The sequence below is a fragment of the Rhinolophus hipposideros genome, assembly GCF_964194185.1.
Source record: "Rhinolophus hipposideros genome assembly, chromosome: X".
Lineage (NCBI taxonomy): Eukaryota > Metazoa > Chordata > Mammalia > Chiroptera > Rhinolophidae > Rhinolophus > Rhinolophus hipposideros.
The window spans coordinates 103,249,354-103,262,768 of record NC_138046.1 but is presented as its reverse complement, the minus strand read 5'-3'; the positions used below and the strand labels follow the sequence as shown (position 1 = coordinate 103,262,768).

The following is a 13,415-nucleotide window of genomic DNA, read 5'->3' as shown; positions in this document are numbered from 1 at the left end:
TATGCATGTACACACATACATGCTGTGTCTTTCTTAGAACCTAGAGAGATTGCTCAGGTAAATGGGAATTTTTGTGAGGAACTTCCAGCCATATTGAACCCTCTGATACTAGGACTAGTCCCTCTACTTGATCAGTTTGCTCCTTGCTGATTAGTAGTTGTGAGAAGCCTTCATAAAGCTACAGACAGACAATTCAGAGTTAATACTCATTTCTTGTTTAAAGAGTGATCCTGGAATAGAAATAAGGAAATGAAATCTCATGACAGTATCATCATAAAGTCATCAGCCAGATGGCAGTCCTTGAAATCTAATCCTTAGTGGCTTCTCACAATAATTTGTAATATCACATCTAATATTATCTTATTCACCAATTCATATCTATTCACAGAGACTGAAGAGCAAGAAATGAGCTTGCAGAGGCCCACATTTCTGCCTTTATATGTTAACATGTTCTCTATAAGGAATATGAGCAAGAAAACAAAATACCTGCCTACATAGGTCATAACGATGATCTATGTTCTGATCTGAATTGTTAAACTACAGAATTTAGTTGAGCAGCAGCTTGTTCTTTTATTCACAAATCGTAGGTTGCTTCCTTTTAGGCACACAAGGCTATTTGTTTGTCTATATAAAATTATAAATAAAGGTCCTATCAAAGCCAGTGTAGAAAGGGATGAGTCCTCTGACCTACTAATACACTTGAACACTAAATTACAAAACAAAATTAGTTACCTTTTGTTTTTGATTGTGTCTTGAAACCATAGTCTGCCATTGTATGATATCAAAGCAAAGTTCTTTCAACTTACATTTTTTATTATCTCATTTATATAATAATATTCAACAGTTTAAAACTGAATTGAAGATTTCGTTGCTTTAAACAGGCTTCCAAATGTACACTTTTTTTGCACATATTTATCCATATGATTGAAAGTTTCAGTGCAGACAATATATTAGTGTTCAGTAGTAAAGCTTGAATTGTGAGAAAAGATGCCATCAGAATGCTTTCAACAGAATCCCTCCTACCTAAAAAGTCTTGGCTACAGATATTTTTCAAAGAAATGAGATACTTTTCCCCTGTAACCCAAATATCAATATTAATAATCTCCTTTTAAAACTTTGTTTATAAGGTTAATAACAAAAGTGAAGGTGTTTATATCCTGTGGTAATTATAGTTTTTGAGACTTTAAGCACCAACTCTAGAAAATGGATCAATAGAAGAAATGAGGTAGAAATAAGGAAATAAAATAATGTGCGCCACTTTGTTAGGAAACACTTTTTATTTATACAATTTGGTAAAAACTCCTTTAGAAGTAATATAGTATGTCATTGTTCTAAATGTGTCCTAAATTGCTTAGGTGAACACAGACAAAGATGATCTAAAACAGGAGTGTCGATAAAATTCTTTGTGATGATTGGAACATTCTACACTGTTTGATTGGAAGCCAATAGTGACATGTGGCTCTTGAGCCCTTGTAAGGTGGCTGATGAGATAAAGAAGATACATTTGAAATTTTATTTAATTATAATGAATTCACATTTAAAGAGCCACTTGTGGTTAGTGGCTACCCTACTGGGCAGCACAAATCTACAGAATGATGATGACGACGTTACTTTACTTCTGGGTTTAGCTGGGCAAGATATTGGATAAAAAGCTCAAAATACAAAAGATCACATCAAGGTTTTTTTTTTTTCTCACTTAATCTTTCTGGCATAAGATCTATAAGAATGTAAAATAAGAGAAACTGTAGCCGAGTAGAATATGGTTTAATCTGTGCAGTTGACACACGTAGCTTACATAGAATGTGAACTTCTAAAGGTAAAGGTCTCATTAGTTAATAGAGAATTCAACTCTCGTCATGACCTCTCACACTGACCAGAACCACCACCAAGCCCCAATGGCCCAGTGTTATTACAATCCTACGTGAATATACTGTACAAATACACTGTACACGGATACATGAGCTGCATGAATATATTGTATTTACTCAAAGCTTTGACTAGTTCTCTCTCCAGGGAACTAGCTACAGCATGCCAGTTTATCAGTTGATTCTTTCCACGCCCTTTGGAAGACATAATCTATTGGCTGGCTCCACCCCAATTCCCAGGCTCTAGAGGTGGCTTTGTGGCATAGCTCTAGCCCGACACTTCCTCAGAAAGCCGTTGTTTTCTGGATACTGCCTATTCCCTTTCTTCTTTCTGCTGGAATGTGCATGTTCTGAGGGAAATGCCAAGAAGAACATTGCTGAGCTATTGAGCCAACGTCAGCATGTGCCTATTTCTGAACTTCTTTAATGAGACAAACAGACCTCTATAAGGCAAGCTACTGGGTTTTCTGTGACTTGGAACTGAAAGCAATCCCAACGGATACGTTTTCCTTCTGTGTTGAGTTATTGGCACACCAAAGCAGTTGTAGTTGGTTATTTTTTGTTTGCTCACTTACCTATTTAATAAAGAATGTGTTGGGGGTAGTTACTATGTGCCAAGCTAAGTGCTAGGTAATATGGTAGACAAGGAGCCAATAATAGGGGACACAAAGAACACGGGCTTTGGAGTTGGTAGACAGAGAGGGTTTTGTGGAGGAACTGGCACTTACACTGAAACCTGGATTAACATATATATATGTATACATATATATGCATATGTACATTATATGTATATATGACACACACATATGTATATGTGTGTGTGTGTGTATACATGCAATGCAATGCACATGTATGTATATCAGGTCATTGGGTAATTGAGAAGCCAGAACATTGCTATGATGAAATGAAAATAGCTCAGTTTTACTTAACTGTGTGTAGGGGGTAGGCAGGAAAGGGGGGATTAAGGCAGAGCAGAAAATTAGGCTGGAGTTTTAATGACAGTCCAAATCATGTTAAGACCTTGAAGTCATTTAAAGGAGTGTGAACTGTCTTCAAATAATAATGGATACGACACTGAAGGCTTTTAAAAAGTGGGTGGAGGGTGAGCTACATGAATATAGTATATTTAGAAAGATCATCCTGCATTCTATATAGAGAATGAATGGGAAGTAGGAAGACTAGAAGAAGAGAAACCAGTCAGGTGAATGATATCATTCAGGCAAGATACGATAGTTGAAGAGTAGGAATGAAGAGAAGTGACTGGATTTGACAGCTATTGACACAGTAAATAGTTTTGTGATAGCTTAGCCTTTGGGTTATGGAAGGAAGAGGGAAGCATGAGTTTCTGATTTAGACAACTGAATAGGCTGTGGTAATGATCACTGGAGAGGGATCATGGGAAGAGAGGTAGGTTGCATTTGGAGAAAAAGGTTGAAAGAGGGCAAAAATGAGTTCAGCTTTGGGCCTATGCTGTCTGAAGTCCCTGAGGGACATTAAAATGAAAAGAAATCAGTAAGACATGCTGGTCGGAAATTCAAACTATCATTCTCACCTGCAAAGATATAAATGGATAGTCATCAGCAGACTGAAAGTACACAAGTGGATGAATTTTCACAGAATGTATGAGAGAATGGAACAGGGAAGAGCTTTAGAGGCATGAGTCAAAATTAGCTTGGCAAATTGTGGATTCTGTATGGACCAGTGAAAAATGTAACTTTGCTTCTAAAATTCTATATTACTTTACCTATCAGAGAAATAACTATATAATATATATACCTTCTTTAGGTGGTAGCTTTTTAGAAACCAAGTCAAAACATATAAACTGGAAGTCCCTCCTCTGAGGAATCCAAAACGCTTAAGAAAGTGATCACGAGAACTGAGAGACCTGCTTGGAGATTCAAGGAGCATGAGAATGCGGAGAGAGGGGACAGCCCGAAAGAGTGGCGTCAATGAGCTAAACCTTCCTTGAAGCCCTAGCTTTGTAACATGAACAAGTGTTTTGATTTTTATTGTTGTTGTTCCTTCTTAGCTTACATTCCCTAAACTTACCAAATTTCTGATCTTAATTTGCTTGTCCAAAGAGGCTTCTCTTTGAAAAGCAGGTATTTCCCATTGAGGTCTAACTATTGTCTCTGATACCAATTGAATGCATATAAAAAAGTGTTCCTGAGCCTACTCTGCCTTTATTTAACTAAACAGATACCAGATCTGTATTGGGAACAGAAAGTCCAAACCTTGCCACTGAGAGGAGGCAGTAACTTTGAGAATTTTTCCCCCAATTATCAGCGATCTATTCAAGCTCGCCCTCCACTAGGGTCCTTTTAATAGGGCCCCAAATATAACTCCCCACCTTCAGGTTGAATCTTCTTTTCCATGGTCATCTGAACACCCATTGTCTGGAAAACAGGACTAGAGCTGCTCTATTCCCCCAGGCTCAGCAGTGTAAATCATTTCACAGGAGTTTTCACTCTTCAATTTCTAACTCAATTTCAAGATTTACTTGGTCTCTCAATTTCCATACATCAATAGGTCATTACTTCTAAGTTTCTGTCTTAGTTCAAAATCTGCTTCCTTTTCCTTTTCTTCTTAATAAAGACCGCCCAACTGATTTCTTCAGTAATTTATGACATCTTCTGGAACTCATTTAGCTTTCACTGGTCTTCCTCATCATTGTACAGGTACTATTTTTGCCTGTTTTCTGACAGAACTAAAAAGGAGTATCCAAGAACCCTTAACTGACCATAGCATGAACAAGGCGACTCTACATTGTGCAAAGAGAGTCATCATTCAACAAATATTTACCAGCTCCCTATTATATCAGCTGGTTCAGGACCTCAGAATCTATCACATAAGAAAGGTAGCTCATGTCCTCAGGGAGTTTAGACTAATGTGAAGAATGAGCATTAAACTGTTTAAAAACATAATTCATGTTTTTATTTATGATTCGGATAAATGCCAAGCAAAGAAAAGCACAAGGGGTTAAGAGAGTGGATGAGGAGCCCGGACCTAGTTTGAGGAGATGATGTCTCTAAGAGCTGTTCATTTCGATAGATATATAATGGAAAGTAAAGTTATAAATCATATTACACCCTGCAGATTTTCCCATTGGATGTGCGGAGTGAGATACAATGATAGCATCATGGACAAGCTATAATTCCATCATGAAGCTAAGTGACTTCCTTGTCAGGTTAAGGATGGGGCAGCATATGTGCCATAATGGAAGAGAACAATATTTCTTTGGGTAGAGTTCTCAAAGCAGACTGATAAAGGACTCTTAACTACAAATCAGTATTTTGGTTTTGTTTAATCTCTTAGTTAATGTTACTACCTTTGTGACTGTGGGCAAAGCAAGTAATTTCACCAGTCTTCAGGTCCCTTATCTGTGAAGTAAGAGGATTTAGGCAAACTTGTGAGTTGAGTTAGCATTTGTCATCTTGGATCCTCCCATGCTCTGGTTTAGCAGGATTGGGAAAACAAATCTGCATTGTCCACCCACTATCAACACCCATCATTATAGCCAACAATAATTTTACAAATAATGTAGTTCTTACCTTTTATGAATGCTTGCCCAAGAGGCACTGATGTTCTCTGTTATCATGTGTACTTTTCTGGTATCATCTGCAGAATAATCCCGGAGAAGTTTCAGGGCCAAGTCATTTACGACATCTACATTTATCTGCCACTGGCGGAGGTCTTTGTTCAACTGCTATAGACGCACATGGGAAAGAGAACGAACGTCAGTTTTCTCTGAAATTTCTAGTTGGAGTTTCTTCTTTCCCCTAATATTTATTTATTAGATGTTTTTCAAATTATAAGACATTTATAACACATGCTTGGTATAAAAAAGTGAAAAAAACCTAGTATAAAGGTGTCTAAAGATTAAACCTTAAAATGCTTCATACATAGTTTCTGCATCCTAAGGTCTGGACATGTCTATATGATTGCTTTTAACCTACCATGTTATTTAGTCAATCATGACGGTATAAGCTAATCCATTTTTCACGACAAAGCTTTTCAAATGCAACATCTTGGCAAGAACCGGTATTTTAATTTAGTGGCAATGAATTGGAAATCAACTGGGCTGAATTGTTTTCATCATGGGAAAGAACAAACAGTAAAAACAAGATCCCATGTAATTGTGGAGTCTGTGACATATACCAACTTTGAATAGAAAAAAAAAATCTCATGCATTTCTTCCCTCTTCATTAACTTGTTGAATTGTTTATGTAATTAGTGCCATCTACTGGCATTTGACTAAGGCTGCGTACAGAAAATACTGAACATCAAAGGAATAGTGCTGTTATTCTAGTTACACTTTTTTTGAAGGATCAGTTTATTCATTACACGTTTAAAAATATCTTACTTTAAAATTAGAATAAGATTTTAAATTGCTAAACCAAATGACCCGTGTTTTCTCCTTTGTCTTTGGCAGTGGAGGATTATCAAACTATGTATATCACCACTTGAGATATCATATATCAAAGAAAGAAATAAACCAAAGAAACCTTTACCTGGAGGCATATTAACCCAAAATTTCTATTAAGCATTGCTTTAAGTACATGGAGAAAGCTTCTAAGCATTAAGGTAATAGCAAATTGCTAAGTTGGTCATCTCAAATCCAATATGGTGGGTTAAGCCATCGAGAAATGGACAAAGGAATAAGGACAGGCAATTCAAACAAGAGAGAGAGTATAAAAAGTTTTTATAAAATAAGAAAAATTAACTTAAGAAAACAGTACTAAATCAAGAAGGCACAATTAAATTAATACAAAAATAAAATCCAGGGCCGGCCCAGTGGCTCAGGTGGTTGGAGTTCCGTGCTCCTAACACCAAAGGCTGCCGGTTCGACTCCCACATGGGCCAGTGGGCTCTCAACCACAAGGTTGCCAGTTCAATTCCTCCAGTCTCACAAGGGATAGTGGGCTGCGCTCCCTGCAACTAACAACTGCAACTGGACCTGGAGCTGAGCTGCGCCCTCCACAACTAAGATTGAAAGGACAACAACTTGACTTGTGAGTTGTGAGTCCTGGACATACACACTGTTCCCCAATAAAGTCCTGTTCCCCTTCCCCAATAAAAAAATAATAAAATAAAATCCATAGCTTAAAAGACTGGTAAAACTAGTACAATTCACGTACTACTGCTGCTGAGTATGTACTCAGGGCAATTTGGCAATAGATATCAAGTGACATACACATGCTTACTCCCATTTACCCAGTAGTCTCATTTTTGGTATTTTGTCCTACTAAAATATTAAAGAAAGAGAAACACATTGTAGGAATAAAGATCTTTATTAACTAAGAGAAAAAAATGAGAAACAACTTCAATGTTTAACAAGAGGACATTAAAATAACAAAATACATCAACCCAATGGTCTACTGTGCAGTAAATGTGCACAAAAATCGTAAGTAAAAAAATTGAATGTAATTTCTGTGTACATTGTATTTCTTAAATCTCTAAGAACGCACAGTCACAAACTAGAAGGGCAACAAAGGAAATTAAAAATAATTGATGTTTTTAAAAAGAGTAGTCACTTTTGTTTTAATGTTAGTGTGATATTTATATAATAATAAAAATCAAACACTAGTGTTTTTAGCATAGTTTCAGTATGTTTGGGTGGACTCCTGTTCCTTAAAAATGTGTAATCTGTATATAATCTAGTATTTCTCAGTTAAACAGAACAAAGTAGAGTCAAACAAAATCATTGCATTCATTGCATATAGCAAGTAGACCCAGATAACCAAACTAGGATTGAGCAGCTAAAGCCAACATCATTAACTTTTGCTATGAAAGTAAACACAAAGAGTTCTTAAAGGCAAAGTGTATAGTTGCTATACCACAAAGCAATTAACATTTATCCTTTTGGAATGCTTGCCTTTCCTTGTATACTCCTTTAATCAATCCCTGCAGTTCCTATTTTCCACTTTTCAGATCCTCACACTATTCAAAAGCCTTTCTGAGGTCAACAGCACCCCTCGCCCCCAAAGGCTTTCCCTTTCTAGAAATTTCCTAGGGTAATGCTAAAGAGAAAACCACAAGCTCAAAATGGTGTCACTTGTGCTAAAGCTCATGATACCAAACCTAGATTTAATACCTAACCTAATTGCTGTTTCATCCTCTCCCAGTAATATAATCTTGATCAACCAGTCTAGAATTTTCTGGTCAACACCAATGAGCTTATTTGTCACCTGGGACCTGTCCACTCCACCACTCCCCAGGTAGAAAGAAGAGGCAACCTGCATGATGAAAACCCTTGCCTGTTCCCTTCCCTTCAAAAGAAGCTGCCGTTTTAAAAATAATCCTTTATTTTCTTTTTTAAAATAGCTCCCTTACCCCACCCTTCTTCCTATGAAAACCTTCTATTTTGCACAATCCCTCCCTGTACCCTTCTAGCTGCTCGATGGGATTTTGCCAGATTCATGAATTGCTTAATAAAGCCAATTTGATCTTCAAATATACTAGGCTGAATTTTGTTTTTTCTAACAATATAAAAGTACCTCTTCTTCCCTTCCTATTCTCACTTAAGCCAAACCTACAGTGAAAAAAGTAATGTACACTAAGATATGAAAGACCAACTGGCCCTCCTTATCTACAGGATGGTATTTGCATTTTAAAAGAAGAGCTTGTCATCTATCATCTGTTAAATCTCTAATTGGTAGCATAAGAATCCACAAAACTTTGACCAATGACTTGGTTACCTTTTCCCAAGGTAATTCCATTTTAAGAAGGATGCAGCTGTTAATGACATACTTATTATGAACCAACATCAGAGTATATATACATAGATTTAGGAATATAAAATGTAAGTTAAAATTCAAATAAATAATTTAAAACATTTATATTACCTAAGAAAGAGAAATAATCTTGGAAGCCACACCTCATTGGTTGCTATTTGAAAAGTCTAGCTATAAGAGGATATATACTCTTTGGTTCTAATCTATAGATTATTTTTTTAAAAAATGCCTAAAAATACGAGTCAAAAAGTATGGTAGAATTTTCTAAAGGCTTAAAGGAAATAGCAAGCTAAATTTATTATAGAGATTTCATAGTAAACAAGTAGTAAAAGAGGGAGGCTTGACTTCAAACCAGAGCTTTTTCATATGCTTTAATGCTTAAAAGGCAAAAATGTGCAATATTTTTTTCTTCAAATTTGTATTCACACAGAAATTTAGGTTTTAATACCTAACACACTCTTGACTGAGTGCTAACCTTCACTGAATACTGCCTAGGTTTTATGAGAATATAGGATTAAAAAGAAAAAGAAAAGCCCACTGACCTTGACTAACATTGAGAGGGCTAAGGCCCTTATCTAAGCTCCAAGGTTCTCAACCGCAACATTCTTTTCTCCCTTCTTAAAGTCATTTACCAGAACAGACAGGTTTTCCTGCTTCTGAAGGTAATATGTTGACCACCTTGGACTTTAACCAAGGGTCATTCACACTAGGAACAATGACCTTGACCTGCTTTGCCTACTACTGTCAAATTTACTATTGGGATAACTCCAGATCACAGAAGGAGTGTAAATTCAAAAATACAATAGAATTCACACACTCTCTTTCATTCTTTCTGAATTCCATTTACAATGGCATATACTACAGGGAATTGTTTGTGTGGTGATCATAGTGTGTGAAGAAACTTAAAATACTGAGAGTACCAGCCTATAAAAAAAGACGACTCGTGTGTGTGTCCTAAGAAAAATATAAAATGCTTAAATCCCCAACCAGGAAAGAAATAGCTCATATTCATACCTAAAAAGGTGCTGCTATAGCATGTGCTGGATATTTATACACAGTGTTTTAGGTATAAAAATGATAGTGGTCTATGGGACAACCTGAATTAATTTCAAGAATTTTGACTATTCAATGTTTTCAATTTTATTGTTTGTCTTCTCTCGGTTTTTTTTTATTTGTAAGAATTCTTTTTTAGGGATATTGGCCCTCCATGGGCGAAAACAAGGGAAGAAGAGAAAGAGTGGTTAAAAAGTCTAGGCAATAGAATGAGCCTGTTGGGTTTGAATCCTGGCTTGATCACTTAAGAGTTATGTGACAAATGGCCAAGTTAATTATTCTCTCTGTGCCTCAGTTTCCTCCTTTGTTAAATGGGTTTATTAACAGTATTGATCTTGAAAGATTGTTATGAGAATTAATTTAGGAAATCTAGGGAAAACCCTTAGAATGGTGCCTGGCCTTACCCGAAACATTAAATCAATTTAGCTGTAATCCTAATCATTACTACAACTATTATTACTACTATTACTACTACTACTACTACTACTACTTTTAATGAACCACATTATATTCATCAGCGTGAGCTTCTACTGAGTGCAAAGCAAAGACCTCTGTTTCATAGACATTGTATGACGCTGAAGCTCTAAAAGGCTCCCTTTAATTTAGAAGATATGAGCCCATAAACCTGAAATTAAAAATTTAAGGTTGAGTATTGTTTCCATTTTTTTTTATAACATATGTTTTGGGATATTCACCTACAAGTGAAATTAACTTTTGACCCAGGTGAACCAGATTTTTAAATTTTTTAGTGACTGAATCAAAGGAGCTTCATGAAAGGCAATGCAGAGTAATGAAAAGGCATCTTCCCAGGAAGTCTTGCTTGTCCAGTCTTGCAGTTTGATCTTAAGAAAGCTTGTCATTAACCTTTTAAGATCCAGTTTTGTTGTCTGTAAAACAGGATGCGGCTACTTATTCTGCTTATGCCTCGGGTTTGTTGTGAGGTCCAAATCAAAGTCAAATTGCTTGGGAAATTATCAAACAGGAACCTAGTATGTTTGTGGACAAAAAGTTGTACACATTGGGTTGCTCTCATTTTGCTTAGGATACTGTGTTTGCGTACATGAACTAAGAGATTCATTAAAAAAAATTAGCTCTGTGAGCCAACAGCTAAGAGCTTATGAGCTCTTAGTTCCATTCTCTGCCCATCTCCTACTCCACTCCATATTGCAGATGGACTAATCATTTTAGGGGATCAGAATTCCCTGGGATTTCTTGCTAGCTGGTTTCTAGCTGGACTTGGCCAGTGAGAGGCCCTGGTGGGAGATGGAAGAGCAGATGAAAATAGAGTATATCTCCCCCTCTTTCTATGTGGGCAGTGTCTTCTTTGTGTCTTCATCTCCCACTGGACAGACCCTCACTCTATAGTTTCAGTTCCTGCTGTGCAGTCCCCATAGTGGTCAAGTCAGGACCAGAGCGCTCTGGTTTTTGGGCTTTGGTAACACCTGTTGGCCCTCCAGCCCTCAAGGGGTAACAGCTTTTTGATGTTGCTAACCTCCAGGTTGCTCCCCCCAATCTCCTATTGGGCTTCTCACCTCCTTCATCAACCATGGAACCAGTTACCTGTTTCAAATTCCCTCTGTTTGAAATATCTAGTGTGGTTTCTAGACTGAACCCTGATGATACAAACTGAAAGAAATCTCCCAGCAAATGAACCTACCTATAATCACACAGGAAATTGAACATACTAGTTACGTGGCAAATGGGAAAGTTAATTACTCTCTCTGTGCCTCTGTTTCATAAAACGTCAATATTTTATGAAGCATCAGTTTCATAAAATATCAGACTTTCCATCTTGCATCCTTCTCTCTGGTTTCAGGGGAAGAGGTGACTTTTGTGCCATGGGAAGCTGATTACTCTGTACACTCATCTTTTCTGGATCTTCTTCCATGTACTCCCTCTCTCTTTGTGTCTTTTCAACCTCTTGTCTCTTTGCAGGGTCTTTCTCCACAGCCTTCAAACAGGAGTCTCTCCCCCATCATGAAATAACAACAACAAAATCTGCTCTCTATCATTTTCTTTCTCTTCACAGTTACAGTCCTTAGAAGGCAACTATTATAAACTCATTGCCTCAACTTGATTACATTCCTGCCACTATATTCATCAAAATCATGCTTCTGCCACTGCCATCCAACTAAAACTATTCTGACAGACGCCACTATGGTAAATTGCATCATTAGCCTCAATTCTTTACCTCACCTTATACCCACGCCTTTTGCTATGTAACTTTGAATTTCCTGATACAAAAGGCAGTTCACTTCCCTGCCCTTGACCATGGGCTTGGCCATATGATTTGCTTTGCCTAATCCTAAGGGGATGTTGCTAGAAATGACACAAGCAGAGGTTTGAAATGTGCTCCTGTAGTGGGGCGAGCCCTTCTGCACTTCTGCCTTCACCATAACACGGACATGACCTTTGCTTGCCTGCTCATCCCTGGGGAAGGATGGGTGACAGGTGGAAAAGAGCCACCCCAATCAACCTGCAGCCTGAAGCAGTGCCAACCCCAGCCAAGTGGCGAACTCATAGAAAAGAAATAAATGTTCATTGTTGTGTGCCACTGACATTTTGAAGTTGTTATGCAGCGTTTTTGTGAAAAGAGTTAACTGATTCCGTCACCGATGGCCAGTGTCTGTGGAAAGTTTTTGGTTCTCATTTCCTTGATTTACTTGCAACAACTGGTGCTACTGACGACTTACTCTGCTCTTCTTGAGGCTCTGGCCTTTTTTGACCCCCTCTCTTTGGGTCTCCTCTACACTCTCTTGTGGTTCAAGTTTTCCTTTTTCTGCTTGTCCCTTAAATGTTCCCCCAAGGTTCTGTCTTTAGCCCTCTTCTTCCTCTGCAGTTTAAGTTGAACTTCAACTGGAGGAGGAGGCAGGGAGCATACGCTTAGTGAGCTTGTGCCATAATTTTCCCTTATATTCACATCTTCGACCTCCATTGCCACTACCTTAATTAAAGCCCTCATCACCTCTTGCTTGGACTTGGCAATGACCTTTTTATTGGCTCTCTCCCTCCACTTTCAGTCCAGCTCTTCCATCTACAGACATCTGCTCCAGAGATCTTTTTGAAATGCAAGTAGAACCATATTATTCCTCTATAAAACCTTTCAATGGCTCCCTATTACCTACAAGACAAAGTTCAAATTTCTCTCCTTGAATAACAAGGCCCTCAAAAATATGAACCTTACCTATATATCCACTTTCATCTTTTGTTTTCTTCTTTCCTTTTAACCAATTCTATAATTGGCCAGATGAGAACACGAAAACTCTGAAAGGTTAAGTGACTTACTAAAGGTGACATAGCTACTCAGCGAAAGAGGCATTACACAAAAGCAGGTTTCTTGACTCCAATATTCAGGATTCAATCGAGTTAAAGAAGATATGCTTCCATATAAAAGAATTTAAGGGAAATAATTGGATTTATTATAATTGAACTTTGACGAATATGAAATAATTTCCTTGATGATTTCAGCATGATTGTCAAATTATCATGTAAAATAAAGTAAGATACTGCCAAACAAAGACAGTGGAAAAAAATACACATTTGGTTTATTTAAAAAAAAATATCACTAAACAATTTACTTCTAAATATGAACGCATGTTTTAGAAATCTTTACTGGGAAAAAGAAATGCAGTTCTTTTTTACTTGTGTGAATTAAAATGACCTGTAACACCTCTTTATGGATTTATAATAGAAACGTTAAAATATCTGTAAGGAAGCTATTTCAAAAGTAAAGCCTCTCACCATTAACTTTAAGACTCATCTA

General features: G+C 37.2%; 1 protein-coding gene across 1 annotated transcript in view; it reads right to left on the bottom strand.

Moving 5' to 3' along the window:
- The window catches only part of DMD (dystrophin), a 2,022,175-nt gene that overhangs the window by 539,091 nt on the left and 1,469,669 nt on the right, over positions 1–13,415 (bottom strand). The window contains exon 54 of the mRNA XM_081043053.1: positions 5,417–5,571. Within this exon, the coding sequence (XP_080899179.1) occupies positions 5,417–5,571 (155 nt within the window). The remainder of the gene's footprint in view (positions 1–5,416; positions 5,572–13,415) is intronic.